The sequence below is a fragment of the Syngnathus scovelli genome, chromosome 5, assembly GCF_024217435.2.
Source record: "Syngnathus scovelli strain Florida chromosome 5, RoL_Ssco_1.2, whole genome shotgun sequence".
Taxonomy (NCBI): domain Eukaryota; kingdom Metazoa; phylum Chordata; class Actinopteri; order Syngnathiformes; family Syngnathidae; genus Syngnathus; species Syngnathus scovelli.
In genome coordinates this window covers 4,991,749-5,008,298 of record NC_090851.1, presented here as the reverse complement: position 1 = coordinate 5,008,298, position 16,550 = coordinate 4,991,749, and the positions used below count along the sequence as shown (strand labels likewise).

Here is a 16,550-nt window from a genome sequence, read left to right as displayed (position 1 = left end):
GAGAATAAGAGACAGGACAAAAGACAAGAGTGAGGTGGGATAAAAGGCGCTGCCGCAGGCCATGTCTCAGCCCACATTTCAGAGAAGCGCACCGAGGTTAACTGTAGCCAGGACGTTAGCCTTTAAGTCATTCGCTCTGTCTGCTTGTTTGGCTGAATCCATCTTCTTGCCGTTCCGTGGGGGCTTTGCTTGTTGACACCATATCAAAAGGAGATCTCAGGCGGTGTTCAAAAAGATTTATGGCCACCGTTGGCTTCACCAGGGCTCACGTTGTCTGTGAAAGGACAGACTTGCTACACTGACAAGTGGTTAAAGGGGAACTTGACTCAAAAAGACAAAGGTCCTGTTGTATTAATTATAAATGTGCCATAGAAAATACTGTTAAATCACCTAGCGTGGCTTTTGATATTGATTTAAAAAAAAGGATGATGACATTAGCGGGAAATGCTAATTAGCTGGCTAGCTGGAGCGCAAAGCTACGATGCCTAAATACATTTAACACTGGTTAAAAATGTTAAATATTTTATATTATTACGTGTCAGTGTTTACATATGGTACATGGAAATAGCCAGCGGATATATTCTTTAAATCACAATTAGTGCCATTGTAAATCACGCCGTTAGCTTTTTTTAGCCGCATGTAAATGGCGTACTATATATTGCATGGCCGCTCTGTTAAAATAAATCAGCTGCACCGATGTAGGCAAACACAGCATCAAACACGGAAACTTCTTTCCGTCTTCCGCTCGTGTTGTTTGTACCATGACAGCACCATCTGTTGTTGACTGGTGTTCAGGTTGACCCCGAGCATCACGCCCAGTGTTTTTCTTTTGATAGTTTTACACAATGCAGATGCTGCTGTCAGCCCGGAGACTTAATTATTCGCAAACATGGAATTTTGGCAACTTGCTATTTATCACTTTCTGTGTTTAATTATTGCATGTCAGTTTTTTTTTAATTGTTAAGTAAATAAACTGATTTTCATTTCATAATACTATACCAGCGCCAGGCCCTTTATAAAGTACACATGCACGTTTCAAAGAGACCTACTATAAGAGCTAAATCCCCCCCCCCCCAAAAAAAATAATCTGTTCAAAATTGTGGTTTATTTTATATTGACTTTCATAGTGTTTATCATTGTCACTAGAATAACGGGAGCACTTTCTAATATTTAGTAATTTACTTGAAGTGGGAAAAACGGTCCACAGAAGATACAGTGCAGCTATTAATAACACATTTTTATTAATTTTTTTGCTGTTGAAAAATGTCTAAACCAAATGGATGAATAGATTCCACAGGATTTGATGAGGAAATTGTCCCTAATTGTAGCCATAGCTGTGGATATTGCATATTAGAAGAATTGATTGGGGAGTAGCCCGATAGTCAAGAGAGCCTCTAAAGGGGGTACCATTTCATGATTTTCATTTCCGCTCCATTTCGCAAACCCGTAAACATGCACTCATCTTTAAAAGGATCCAAGCAGCAAGAGAGAAAAAAAAAGTGAGAGACGTCACCTGACAGGAAGCGTGTCTGGATGGATCGATGGCTGAACCGTCCGGATGTATGTAGTGTCCTCTGTGCTCTGTGAGTCAGCAGACGATCAGCTTAGTGTCTTAACTTTCCATTTCCTTTCGGGCTCCTACGTTAATCCACTTTCAATTTGACGGTTAGGTCCAGTCATTTAAAGTATTTCCTCTTCTGAACGTGCAAAAACATGGTCTGTAGTAACTAGTGACTCACATTTGGAAAGAAGAATGTCCAGAAGAAAAAAAAAAGGTTGACAGGATTCGGGCTTTTTTCTCAGAATTCTGACTTGTTCCCACCTCCCATTTTATATTCACGGTCACGTCTTTTGAAGACACCGGTGGCCCTGTGCCAGCTCAGTGCCCGCAGGGGGGATAATTGGTCGTCAGTGTTTCTGCACGAATCATTACCGCAGACTTAATCGTTGACCTTCCTAGCGCACGTTACCCGGAGCATTAACTTGACCACTGTCGGCCGTGGATTGGGGGCAGTGAGTCACAATTAAGGCCATTACATCATTGCCTGTTTAGTTTGTGTCACTTTTGCCTTTTCTGTCATGACTTGACATAAGTGTTAAAAAATATTAACATTAATTTACATTCATGTCCCTTAATACTGCGTTTAATGAACGGATTTTATATTTGTTTGGCGGTCACATGATCAGCGCTGTTATTTTTTTTAAGCAACTGACTCGTTCATTTATTTTCATCTTTGGCTGATTTAATGACTGTTAGTCATTCTCTCAAATGAACTTGTGTCTCTCAGGAAATTAGAACATAATAGAAACATTCATTTATAATAGTTCGCTTTGAATATGCAAAACTCTTTACATGGATTCATTAAGCGCATTGAGAAATATTTTGAGTGAGTGACTTTGGGCTTTTCATTTGCTGTAAGCTATAATCATTCAAATTATCTAGTACATATAAATCATGATGTTGCTCCATATGTCTGCATTACGTTTGTATAAATGACATTTGAAAATAATGAAACCATTAAAATACAGTAATTGTTTTTGTGCTGCACCTGTTATTGTTTATTCACTTATTCACCCTCATGACAAAATCACCATATACATACTTGATTTTTTTTTGTTTCTCACATATAATTTAAGTCCTTCATTACCTTACTTGTTTATTTTACTTACAAATTTACAAGTTACTTTTGTTGTAAGCTCTTCGGCTTTATTATTGGATGACTAATTTGTCTTGTAATTGTTTTGTCATGTTATATTTTACTTGACCAACTCTTTTATTATTGAATTTTGTTATTTATCCCAACTCTTATTATTGAATTCCAGTTGCTTGACTTAGATTCCTTATTAGTTGCATTCGCAGTCACTTATTCTCATCCTCACTCATACGTACCAATTTACCAAATTTAATACAGACCACTACCATAACACTGTTTCCGCCATGTTTGAGACATGATCCGGTATGCTTTGGATCATGAGCATTTGTATTCCTAGCAATCTAATAATATCATCTTAAATCTAATTGTATGATTTGTTCACATAAGGAAGCGTTTTTCAAGTCTGACACGCTGTAATGCCGACTCGGTGGCACTCACTACAATGGCCGCACGGGAAGCTGGCCACAATCAATCGTACTTCATCTACCTGACAGCCCCGGTGGCCACAGCGCTAGTCCTCTGTCACGCAAACACACTAAACCCACATGATGGATTACACAATGGATTATGATTGATTATACAATCGGCAACCGCATAAAGCAAACACACGCAGACTTTGTTGTCCCAGCACATTTGCAGTGTTGTCACAGTAGGATGAGCTCATATTTTGGGCAAGGACGTAAGAAAAATTTGGCCTCCTCCCTCCGGCATTGTTCCTCATCTTCCGTCTCGGTTAATTAGTTGCACGTAAAGAAAATGCGTTTCTTGATTAATCTAATTGGATCTGAATTCGTTTGAATAATGTAAAGGTCTTTTGTTTTAATTGAAGCACACTAAGTGTTTTTTTTTTTACGTTTTATACGTGCAAGGAATTCTCCACATTGTTAAACCGGGCTGGCGACTGACAATGTGTTTGCGTTGACTTTTGTCTTCTTGGCTTTGCCTATTAAATGAATTGTTTGTCATAAACCTTTTAACACACAGTCACACAAAGCTGCTTTTGTGTCACCTTCATCGGGGTGCTTTCAATTAATCTTGCCGTTAAGGGCAAAACTCGGCACTAGAAAATAATCTAATCTACATTTTAAACAATGTCACTTGGTTATTTTGCACAGGCTGCTTTCAATATTAATAGTCTGGGTGAACCAGCTAAGATGTCAGAGGTTTACTACTGTGATTGTAAAAAACACCCCAAAAAAAAAAAAACCGTCTCAATGTGACAACATGTGAAAAAAAAAAAAAACCAGAGTGAATGTTAACACCCCCTGGCACATAACACATTTTGAAAATTCTTTCCTGGCAGCCACGTCATAATGTTGACATTACTCAAGATATAGTTGGACAAAAATAACTCTAAACATCAAGACTTCGACTTGATGAGTCACAGCTACTTGTTGATTCCTGTGTGGTTCTCCTGTAGACAAGATGATTGATGAATCAGCAATAAAGACACAACAAGCCCGACTAGTGTGCACTCCACTGATTCAGCCTTTCAATGTCAATAAATGTAAATGTGCATGTATGAGATGCCAAGGTGAAATATGAAGTGGAATGAAAAATAGTTGCGTGTTTGCCATGACGGCAAGTTGCCTCATGTTTTTTTTTTTTTTGTCTTTGTGAAATCCCTCCGCCCTCCCCCTCCACTTGAACCACAGACGGCTCATCCAGCTCCCCATCTAGAGCTAATGCATTTCCCCTAAATATTTCAAGACGCCACTCCTCCATTCGACAAGCCTGAACATGTGCTCCCTTGGCCAGAACCTCGGAGGTGTACTATCGTCCATAAAATCCGACTTGAGGTTTTGATTTCTCTACAGCAAACGAGGAGAGATAAGGGGGGGGGGGGGCTTTCAGGCATTGAAGGATAGATTACAACAATACAGACTTTGTTGGAGATGTATCAAGAAATGTTTATTGCACATCCCAAAAAGATATGGACCAGGCTGATGCAATATTATGTTTGTGTTGAGTCACCGAACAAATATTAAGTCATACTTAAAAGTTACGTTCCCTGTTTCATGTGGTTATAGAGCCCCCAAGCACATGACAACAACAATTGCGTAAGGCACTTGTGCAAGAAGCTACAGAAAGTGTTTATCTCCTTTGCACATTTATTAAACACGACCAGGGTAAAGGTCAACGGGCCTCAATTGATTAATCAATCAAATTGTCAGTACAAAACAGGTTATAATAATTTAGTTTTTTTTTATATCAGTTTGACTTGGATTATCACACACCTTAGGTTTTGCCAATATGATGTAAAAGCAGATCAAATGTGGTTTCATTTATCAATAACATCATGTTATGTTTATCCTCATGCTAATTCATTGATTGATTGTGTTTTTGTTCCAGTTGCAGAACAAGTAACCGAAAAAGTCTCATCCTGACCAGTACGTCTCCCACCCTGCCCAGGCCTCACTCCCCACTGCCTGGACACATCGGTCAGTATGGAAAATGATACGGTGATGCTATTTTTCTTGTTGCCAGCCATCACATTGATTTTTGCCCAGTGTATCTTATTTGATATTTGAAATTCATAACACGACTTTAACATTTAATGTGATTCGTAAACTAGCTTCTAAGAAAAATATTGTTTTGTGAGACAAGAGCTTCATAGTGACATTGATTGAGTTGTCCATAAAATAAATTCAAACTTGACTCTTAAATGAAGAACAGTCGGATTTGTCACGAAATCTGTCCCTGTGTTCGAAATATTTTTTTTCACTCAGCTTCAACTCGATATGAACCTTGATTGTTTCATGCACTTGGAATAAGGCTTTTATATTTGACAAGAGCGTGTCAGACAGCTCCCTCGAGTGCTGCAGGGTGGCTCAAACTTAGTACAAAGTAACAAAAAGTTAGCTTGAGTCAATCCCTGAAATACTAAATTGCCCTCAAATGAGGTTCTTCGTCATGTGGACATGTCTTGCGTGATTAAGTTGTTATCCCTCTCTAGAAATCAAATCCTCCTTTCTGTGTGTCTCTAGGAAGCAGCCCATTGGACAGCCCACGCAACTTCTCACCAAGTGGTCCCGCCCACTTTTCTTTCGCCTCTTCAAGAAGGTTCGCATCCTTTTTTTATTGTGAAGGGCTAACTGTGAAATTGTTGGTGGGATTAATTTCTCATGCGCAGTGAAACAGGTGGTGATAATAATCACGCTCAAAATGGGGGCAGGTCTTTTATCGAGTGAGGGACGAGCACGCGCGTGTGTGTGTGTCCTGTTATGCTATTTAAACTGATAACAAAAATTCCCTTCTAGCTCATGTTGTGATTTTTGCCGCTTCTTGTTCTTTGTCTCCTTCAGGCCTGATGGTCGTCGATGGTCCCTGGCTTCGCTTCCTTCCTCGGGATATGGCACCAATACTCCCAGTTCAACGGTAAGAGTGGGTGAAAAGAGCATTTTTGATATTCATGTTTAAAATTAGGTGAAGCAGGCAGGACAGCCAAAATAATTTTGTTTTCATCATCTATTGTGTGTCTTGCGTATGAATATTTGTCTCCTTCATAGATGTTTGTGTGTATACATTTTCATGCATGGAATCAATTATTGTTGCACTGTTCGTATAATCATGCTCTGAAGTTTTTTTTTTTTTTTTCACGCTTTGAAAAGATTTCACGCCGCACGAGCATCCGAGCGGCACAAAAAAAAAACACAGAAGCGCAAAACTTAAAAATACCTCATCGGTTGCCAAGAAATGATTGACCTGATTTGTCTGCGCACCGTCACTTGGAAAATAACACGAAAAAAAAAAGTAGAGCAGAGATAATTGAAATGAATTGCGCCTCGCAGTCACAACGTGTTCCAATAAATTTCCGCACACCTCGCTGTGTTCCCTCTGGCGTGGATAGTTAATGAGGAAGGGGTGGGTGGCACAGAGGTGATTACAAGATCATTTAGGCAGGAATGTCTTCAATTGCTTTACGTCGGTTCGCTAAAAATCTCCTGTTGACATTTTTTTAATTATTAGCAACACAGTCTGAACTACCACGACGACACTGTAGGTCCACTTTCCCTCGTCGTGCAGTCTCCACATGTTCCTCTCCACTTCCTGCTTCATTCCTTCTTACCCGTTGGATCCATTACTCGCCTGGTTAGCTGCAGTCTCAGCGCTGCATGTTGATCAGAGCAGATGAAAGAATTCATAGGTCCTATTTAAATGCATGCATCAAATTCTCGGAAACGGGAAGCCGCGGCGGATAGCATAAATACGAGCCTGTCACGTTTCAGCGTACTCGGTAAAATGCTCTGCTGTATATTCGATATATATTAATATTAAATCATGGTAGCTTCATTGATGTGCGAAGGTTGACGAAAAAAATGGAGGCAAAAAGGTGGACTGTACGAGATGGATTTTTTTTCTTCAATCCTGTGGCGTTTTGCTCTATATGTCCATGGGGAAGCTCCGGCATATTTCTTTGACTGGACTTCCTGCCTTCCTGGTCATTATTCCATTCTTCAGCTTCCAAATGGCTGCAAGCACTTTTCTTCCAGCAGAAATGATTGTGTGGTCAATGCCAAGCATTGGGAGGTGCGCTCATTCAGTCTGCTATTGATCCAGCTTGCCGTTTTCCCCGCTGAGCTAGCAAAAAAAAAAAAAGCCGCTAAAGGCAGCAGGCCACTTTTATTCGGCGAGACTGTTTCATTCCTTGCCGTTTAACCTTCTGTTCCTCTACCATTGTGTCTGTCTTGATATTTCCTCTGTTCTTTGCTACCTTACGTTGTTCATGTCTTTTCGCACCCACTCACATGACGGTACACTGCGTACTTGCTTTTCCTCCTCCTCGCTTCTCGTCTCCCTCGTTCATATCAAATTATTAGCTGCTTCGCAGGCATCAAAGGAGGAAAGAAAATCCAAAGATAAAAACAAGATTATTCCCTCTCTTCTGCCTGCTGCTGGTTCCTTTTCAGTCATCCAGTTCATCCCAGGAACGTCTGCACCAGCTCCCCTTCCAGCCCACCATGGACGAGCTGCACTTCCTGTCCAAGCACTTTGGCAGCACGGAGAGCATCACGGACGATGACGGGGGCCGCCGCTCGCCGCACGTCCGTCCTCGCTCTCGGAGCCTCAGGTGAGACCTTCGTTGAGGGAAAAAACTAAATGTTTCTTTTAAAAAAAAAAATGGAGGATGATATTCCACTCCACACCTTTCGGTGTCAGTAGTTAAAACATATTTTTTCCACAGCAAACATATCCGATGGATTCGGTGGTGCTCATCGATGATCGTAATGGCAAAAAAAATTAAATTCCAATAACAGAGAGGGGATGTGTGATAATATATCAACACTTTGCATCTCATTACGTTACCTACATTAGATGCTCTGCTGTCATGGTGCCAGCTCTGACTGGCAGACTGTAATTTGGGATTAATTAAAGTTTAATAATCAGGGAGGTTAAATTATCGCAGAATGTCAATGTGTCCTTACCAATTCACTCAAATTGATCCTGATGGTTTTGCAAGCATCACATAGCAAATGCACGGCAGGCTACATTAAAATTTGACTACCTTGTGTGCATAATCCAATAAATACAGATAAATATGCTCCACTGGAAAATATGACTTTGGAGCCACCAATTTCCTGTCTGGTTAGCTGCCCACTGAGTCATTTTTACTACCCTGTAGAGTCGTGAAATAGAAAGTCCATATATTTCAAAACATTTGTGAGTAACAGTAAAAGCTAAAAACTTTATTGCAACAGTGTTGGGTGCAAGTACACACTCTGCGGGTGCTGTCAAGAAGCCCAAAAAGCTTCCAGTCCTTTTCCTGACACATAATACGAAAGAATATCTTATCCTTCTTGTGATGTGTGTATCTTTGCACCCTGTGGTTTTCGGGTACCTCCAGAGAACAGCGCCTCCTTTCTTTCCAGGGTGACAAGGTGCACATCCCAGCATCCTCTCTGGATCCCCAAACAACACACCACGCATGACTACTTATCGTCCCTCGGCTGTCGAATTAATCCGCTCATAAGATCCCCGTCCTAGATAATATGCGTCCCGGCTTTTCCACAGCGCCCCCCTATTGCGTACCTTGACATGCCTCATTGTTACTATTCACGTCACGTCAGCCTGTGAGGTTTGTCTGTAGTGTGTTTGCCCACAAGACATCTTTTCATCATCGTATGTGCCATTGTAGCGGGATTATTTTATATTTTCAATCCCCTTTTAGTGTCTCTCCAAGGCAGTGATGGAGGAGAGTGTTTTATGGAAAAAGTCTCCATTCATTAAAGACGCTGTAGCAAATTATTATAATATGTGGACGGAATATCGTAAAGCCGTGGGGGGAAAAAACAATTCACTTTTGCTTGCATATTTTACTCGCTCTTTGATTTTCCTCATCGGGCGATGATGTGTCTTAGATTTCCGCGCCTTTGTCTCTCCTCAGCCCGGGGCGCTCGCCATCCTGCTACGACAATGAAATAGTGATGATGAACCATGTGTACAAGGAGCGCTTCCCCAAGGTCAGACACGAGCTGTAATGTGGCGTCGTATTATTATTTTTTTTAATCCAGTGAGTCCTTACTTCCTGTTTGTGGAACAAATTCAGTGTGTCATAATAATGCACCGCCGCACCTGACAATTTGGTGACAGACAGTGATCACCCGTCTAAGTTAGATGACTAATCGGTGCGTTGTCCTCCGTTAGGCCACAGCTCAGATGGAGGAGAGGTTATCAGAGTTCATCCACAACTACTCCCCAGAGAGCGTTCTGCCTCTGGCCGACGGCGTCCTCAGCTTCATCCATCACCAGATAGCCGAGCTGTCTCGAGACTGCCTGACCAAATCGCGAGAGGGCCTCATTACTAGTGTTTACTTCTGTGAACTTCAGGAAAACTTGGAGAAACTCATGAATGATGTGAGTAGCAAAGCTTCTCAGCTACATTGATTCAATCGATTAACTTTATTTAATTTATTTCTATTTGCCTTCAGGCGTACGAACGCTCCGAGAGTTCGGAGCTCACCTTCGTCATCGAGCTGGTCAAAAAGCTCTTTATCATCATATCGCGGCCGGCCAGGTTGCTCGAGTGCTTGGTGAGACTTTTTTTTTTTTTTTGCCCCCTTCGCCCCAAGTTACCTAGAATGCTTCGGTCAATAATCAATTGGAAGTGGGAGAGTCTTGAAGTAATGAATATTGGCGTATCACATCAGGTAGCCACAAGGTTGCTAGTTAGAGAGTCAGTGGTATTTATAGACTGAACTAAATCAATATGCTTCTTGGTTTTCTCACCTGGAGTGTGTACAAAGGTGCTCCTTAGTACACAAACCTTTCTGCAAAATGTATTTTTTGAAGTTATAAACATATGCTCGATGACAATATAGAAATATAACCCAGGGGTGTCCAATACAACATTGAGAATATGAGTGGAATTTTCAAATCACCTTTTTCCTGAGGAAGCACGTTCACGTTATCCCTGAAGGAAAAACAATATCTTCATGTCTCGGGAAAGTCATGCTGGAAAGAAAATAGGGTTACAAAGCTTATTTGTAAGTTTTGATTTTTGCAATTGTCATTTCTAATCCAATTTTTGAGAGGCCTTATAGGTGGAAGATGCTTTTTTTTCTTTTTTTTTTTTTACAAGACAGGTTTAGGTGGTGACCTTGGCATGTTGCATATAGTCAATGCGATGCTTAACTGCCGGATAACCTCGCACATTTGTCGCTGGCGACGCTCCACCTACATTTAGCTCATCATTCCGTTGCCAAGACGACCGTTGAGAAGGGGGTCGATGGGGTCAGACAAGATGCGAATGGAATTCTTTTTTGTTGTCATGGCCCTTTAGCTTAGCAAGAATAAGACATTGTGACCAAATAGTAACGCTGAGGTATTCTATTGTTAGCTAGTCAAGAACCTGTTAGCAACAAAAATATGATCATTGAAGCGAGAGCTATCAAAGAGAGGAAGAGGTTAATCCTTTATTGCTGTTTTTTTTTCTTTTTGGCCAAGAAGAAGTGAGTGTGGGGGTGTGTCTGACACAGGAGGAAATGATCCCGGCAGCCCCCCGGCTCTGCCTTGTAATCAAAATCACAATGTGATCCCAGAGGACCTCAAAACAGGAAAAAGGGCTACTTTGGAAAAGTAATTTAAATCTGGCTGTTGTACAATGGTGTGCTGTTGTTATTTCATGTTATGACTACAATTTGTGTGGCACTTCTGAAATTGCTTCTTAATATAAACATTATTTGGATATTACAAACATAAAAAATGAACTAAAATAAATTAAGATGACACAAGGCGTGAATTCCGTAAATATCAATTCTGTTTCCTGTCTGTTAGTATTTGTATATTTCATTGTAATGTTTCTTTGCAATCTTTTAGGGGATATTAACACTTGGGCCAAGTGTAAATTGTCTTTCACACTTATATCAATGTGTCACAAAACATTATTCGGGCCTGAACACACACACACAAGGTAGACTTTTAACCCTTGAACCTATTATTTTTATTTCTGTGCATCCGTTTGATTAGCGCCAGGCGTTCTGCCACATTTTCAAGCTTGTTAAATCTGTGTGCTCACGTAATAGGAGTTTAATCCGGAAGAGTTCTACCATCTGTTGGAGGCAGCAGAGGATCATGCCAAGGAGGGCCAGTTGATGAAGGCGGACATCCCTCGATACATCATCAGCCAGCTTGGGCTCACCAGGGACCCCCTGGAAGGTGAGCGGGAGGAAAACAAAATTTTGGCCAGTTCCAAAATATAAATATAAACTCCATCTTTTTGGGGATTTTAGGCCTGACCTCAATATTTCCATTCATCTGTTTTCTGCAGCCACTCCACCTCACACTTAACCAGCCGTGCCTTTGTTTCTCGCTGACCCGACACATTGTTATTATGAATCACTACAACACCTCAAAGACAGCGTTTACAACTGCATTGCATTTTACCTCCCACGTATGCGTCCAAGCTATTGTCTGATGTCGTATTAATGAGATATTTTCGACACTATGTGACATCTGGATTCGACGGCGCCGCAAGCGCCGCACCGGTGGCAGCATCAGCCTCTCTAATTAATCATCGCGACTGTAACGACACCATCACCGCCTCCAAACCTTTAATTAGCACCTGTCAGATGGGTCTAAACCAAAACTAAATAGCCTGGAATGACCCCCACGAGAAACATTTGGCTTCTTTCTGATCAATTCTGCTCAAGATGAAACAGTTTTTGCAGCTTCACACGTGGGCGCGTTCTTCAACCACATCGCTGCTCCCACTTTGTTTTTCTTGGCACACAATAGAAGGCTGCTTGCGCCGCATCAAACTCAAATTGCCGCAATTGATGGTCCTCTGTTCCGTTCAATGCTTTGTAGCATCCTTCTTGTTTTTCGACGCTCTAACGAAGCATTTAAATAATAATCATTGTGCTCCAGCAGCTGTCACGCACGGGACATGCGGTACAAGAAGAGTGGAAATTAGCAGCTTTCTGCTGGTTGGCAGGGAATAAGACGAGTGGGAGGAATTGTGGGAAATTTAATAGGAGCGTTCTTCTTGATGCTGCCTTTCCCCATGTGACACGTTTGGCTGTAGTGAAATGGAATCACTTTGCGTCCACCACGTCTGCGTTGTGACGCGAGACGCCGTAGCTAAAATAAGCATCGTTTTTTGTTTTGAAGCTCGGTTGGCTCGTTAACGATTCTGTTTGTCCTTCAGATATCGTGAGTCTCGACAGCTACGACAGCGAAGGACCACACACGCCAGAGACCGATGACTCAACAGAGGTAGCCTACAAAATGAAATATAGTAACACACAGGAAAGAAAAAAAAAACTAAAAATTAATTCGTAGGCCAGATACCACCTCAATAAAAAAAATAAAAAATGAAGACTGCATTTGCATTATGTTGAGGATGATGATAAAAAAATCTGAAATCTGTTATTTGGGTTCTTCATCTACAAATGTGGAAATTAATTTCTGCACATTCCAAGTCAGTAGTGATAAAGGTAAAAACAAATTGATTTGCCTTTTTAAGTGCATAATGTTTGTCTCTGTTGCCAGGGTAAGGGGAGAGCCATCAAGCCACCAAGTGAGGAAGACTTTCAAAGCATCAAACTAATCAGCAATGGCGCTTATGGGTAAAGAATATTTAACAATTCACATTTGGGCTGTGAATTTTAAGGAACATTGCTATGTTAAAAATTTAGCTCTTGATTTCAATTTTGTTTTGGGGGGGGGGGTATATATAAAACATTGCTTGTGGTATCGGGACTTGGTATCGGTATGGTCTTTCCAGGGCCGTGTATCTGGTGCGCCACCGGGAGACCCGCCAGCGCTTTGCCATGAAGAAAATCAACAAGCAGAATCTGATCTTGAGGAACCAGATCCAGCAAGCCTTTGTGGAGAGAGACATTCTCACCTTTGCGGAGAACCCCTTCGTCGTTTCCATGTTTTGTTCCTTTGAAACGCGCAGACACTTGTGCATGGTGCTGGAGTACGTTGAGGGTAAGATTAAGAGGTGGCCATTTTGTTTCCATAATGCTACTCAGCTTATAAAAAATAAATTTGGGACTCACGTGCTTTTCATATGACAGTAATTAGTCGGCATCATCTGTTTTCTCACATCTATACCGCACATAGGGTAGAATTATTTCCATGCATGTCACAGCCTCAGTTTCAAATAGTTTACTTGTCAGGTTTTTGAAGTCTCAAATTGAGACCATTGCACGGCGTGATTCCTTATTTGTGCAGGTGGTGACTGTGCCACCTTGTTGAAGAACATCGGTGCTCTTCCATTGGAGCTGGCCAGGATGTACTTTGCTGAAACCGTTCTGGCCCTCGAGTACTTGCACAACTATGGCATCGTTCACAGAGACCTGAAGCCAGACAAGTCAGTAAATAATGTTTATTTTATAAATAGTGAAGCATAATTATGGTTTGTGATACTTGAAAAAATATCTATATATATATTCACTTTTACATATATTGTGCTCTGAAAAAAATATATTTTAATATTTCATATTTTTTTAAAGTGCTTCTGTTAAATCGGGTTGTAACTTAATAAACATGGAAATGTACTGGTCATTCAGCGAGGCCATTTGAGATGCAATCCAATTCACAAAGTAGCACAATGGGTTCAAGTATCTACATTCTAATTTTAAACGGCTGAAAAGACCTTAATGCACCCCCCAATAGCAGCAATTGGACAAAACTGGATACTCGACAAACCCGAATGGCAAACCTCTGCCAAGGCCAAATGATTCAATTTGGATGAGCCGCAATCCACCTGCTACCATCAGTTGTCAGAGGACGATTAACAATGATGAAAAATCCTCCATGGCTTCTGTATTGTACAGTTGTGCCAATATTTATAAGCAGTTTGTATTTCCTGGAAACTAGCAAACAGCAGAAAGGAATTCTTAGTAGTAACAAAGGGCCAATGAATTTTCAACACAAGCTTTTGTCTCTCCTATTTCAGTCTATTAATCACCTCCATGGGCCACATCAAGCTGACCGACTTTGGCTTGTCCAAAATGGGCCTGATGAGCCTCACCACCAATCTATACGAAGGACACATTGAGAAAGACGCCAGAGAGTTCCTGGATAAGCAGGTACTTTTCTCCAGGTCTCCTTCATGAGCAGGACAATGAGATGAAATGAGTCCAAATCAGGAGGTTTGATTGATGCACGGGCAAACGGCAATCAAAGAATCATTCCATCTTTTGCAGTCGTGCATCCCACCACCCTGCCGAGTCCTACCCCAAAGTCGTTCATCTTCACAAAATCATGCTGCCTAAACCAGTGGAGCATGAGGCTTTCCATCTTTGTGGCAATCCCATTATAGCTATTGTTTATGCTCTTTACAAATGATACGAGTCGTAATCAGTCAGTGTGATGCATGAGTCCCTCTGGCAACTCTGTTTTGCCTTCCGCACAGCAATTTAACAAGACCGATTTCGTACTCAGACGACCCGTTGATTTCTTTTTTTTCAGTTGTTCCTCCATCTTTTTTACCGCCTTCTTCGGCCCTCAGGTGTGCGGGACTCCAGAGTACATCGCTCCGGAGGTGATTCTCCGTCAGGGCTACGGAAAGCCGGTGGATTGGTGGGCGATGGGCATCATCCTCTACGAGTTCCTTGTGGGCTGTGTGCCTTTCTTTGGAGACACTCCTGAGGAGCTGTTTGGGCAGGTCATCACTGGTGAGGATTGATTGGATGGATGGATGGATGGATGGATGGATGGATGGATGGATGGATGGATGGATGGATGGATGGATGGATGGATGGATGGATGGATGGATGGATGGATGGATGGATGGATGGATGGATGGATGGATGGATGGATGGATGGATGGATGGATGGATGGATGGATGGGTTGGATGGATGGATGGATGGATGGATGGGTTGGGTGGATGGATGGATGGGTTGGGTGGGTTTGGGTGGATGGATGGATGGATGGATGGATGGATGGATGGATGGATGGATGGATGGATGGATGGATGGATGGATGGATGGATGGATGGATCCACCTGGTGCATGGACCTTTTTAACTTTTATATTTGTGTTTAATACAGAGTATATCTGTTGTGCACGTTCATTGTGGTTCCATCAGATAATATGGTTTGGCCTGATGGTGATGATGCCTTACCTGAGGAAGCACAAGCCCTCATCTCCGCCCTGCTGCAGACCAACCCCCTCGTGAGGCTGGGCACAGGTGCTAACTCTGCTGCCAGCTTTTCCACCCTAACCCATTTTCTAAAAGCACATTTACTCACAGAAGTTGTATGTGCTAGGTGGAGCGTTTGAAGTGAAGGAGCACCCATTCTTCACGGAGCTCGACTGGAACAGTCTGCTGCGACAGAAAGCCGAGTTTGTCCCTCACCTGGAGTCGGAGGAGGACACCAGCTACTTTGATAGTACGCTACGTCTCTATTAGGACGTGCAGTGATTCTGTCACACGTTCAAGTGACACCTCATATATTTTTTTTACTACCTCTGCCAGCACGCTCCGATCGTTACCACCACATCAACACGTACGACGGGGACGACACCAACGATGACGAGCCGGTGGAGATCAGACAGTTTTCCTCCTGCTCCCCTCGATTCAGCAAGGTCGGGAAGCTCCTGTCAGCCTCTCCTATTTATCTCTCTGAGATTGTTCCCTCCGTAGCCGGGCCACCTTGACCATGTCAGCCCATCGGCATGGTCAAATGAGAACAGGAACACAAATATTCTTAAGAAATCCAACTAAGTGGAGCAGTTGACCTAATAGCACCCCAGAAAGGCCAAATGAAAACGTGAGCGGCCTCCTTATACGCTGATGAAATATGCCTGAAATATATTCCGGCTGCCGACATTACTTAGCTGCTGAGTCTTGTTACCATGGTGAACAGATGAAGTCCCTTCCAGTTTGTCTTGATTCAGCGCTACTTCTTCTTGTCCTCCCCCACATGCGTTTCTGTGACAGGTAATGAAGCTGCATAAATGTTTGGTCGCTTGAGGCCCACTGGCTTTATTCGTCTTAATCTTCAGGTGTTGTTGATGTTTATTTTTACATTGTAAATGACCCAGTAGTTCAAACAAGAAGCTCAAACCACGGACCCGCCGAGAACATGGACGTTATAATCCAAAAAGGTGTTGACCGTGTGTTCGTATGTCTGTTGAAGGTGTACAGCAGCATGGAGCATCTCTCTCAACTGGAGCAGAAAACGTCCACCTCCGGGTCCCGTCGGGAGCACAAGAGCTCAAGGGAGGACAAGGTGACCAAGAGAGAGAGCCTGGGAAGCTTCAGCATGCGAGACAAGAGTTGGAGGACTGGATCTCCTGAGATGTAAGTCAACATGGCCACTTTCAGCATCTCTAACATCACGAACTAGTCCTTTCTTTTCTGGGATGTGTTGAACGACCCAAATCTGCCTGATTGCGTCATTAAAAAACGTTTTAGCCATTTTAAAAAAGATATGATTG

At 42.2% G+C, this 16,550-nt stretch overlaps 1 protein-coding gene across 4 annotated transcripts in view; it reads left to right on the top strand.

Moving 5' to 3' along the window:
- Positions 1–16,550, top strand: part of LOC125969208 (microtubule-associated serine/threonine-protein kinase 1) — a 36,352-nt gene that overhangs the window by 12,771 nt on the left and 7,031 nt on the right. For all 4 annotated transcript variants that reach the window (XM_049721050.2, XM_049721048.2, XM_049721049.2 and 1 more), the window contains 18 exons: positions 5,007–5,095; positions 5,642–5,717; positions 5,960–6,032; positions 7,565–7,725; positions 9,040–9,115; positions 9,300–9,509; positions 9,584–9,685; positions 11,177–11,309; positions 12,301–12,368; positions 12,645–12,721; positions 12,880–13,088; positions 13,335–13,473; positions 14,062–14,194; positions 14,617–14,782; positions 15,196–15,297; positions 15,377–15,499; positions 15,586–15,695; positions 16,250–16,413. In XM_049721050.2, coding sequence (XP_049577007.1) covers positions 5,007–5,095; positions 5,642–5,717; positions 5,960–6,032; positions 7,565–7,725; positions 9,040–9,115; positions 9,300–9,509; positions 9,584–9,685; positions 11,177–11,309; positions 12,301–12,368; positions 12,645–12,721; positions 12,880–13,088; positions 13,335–13,473; positions 14,062–14,194; positions 14,617–14,782; positions 15,196–15,297; positions 15,377–15,499; positions 15,586–15,695; positions 16,250–16,413 — 2,211 coding nt within the window. The remainder of the gene's footprint in view (positions 1–5,006; positions 5,096–5,641; positions 5,718–5,959; positions 6,033–7,564; positions 7,726–9,039; positions 9,116–9,299; positions 9,510–9,583; positions 9,686–11,176; positions 11,310–12,300; positions 12,369–12,644; positions 12,722–12,879; positions 13,089–13,334; positions 13,474–14,061; positions 14,195–14,616; positions 14,783–15,195; positions 15,298–15,376; positions 15,500–15,585; positions 15,696–16,249; positions 16,414–16,550) is intronic.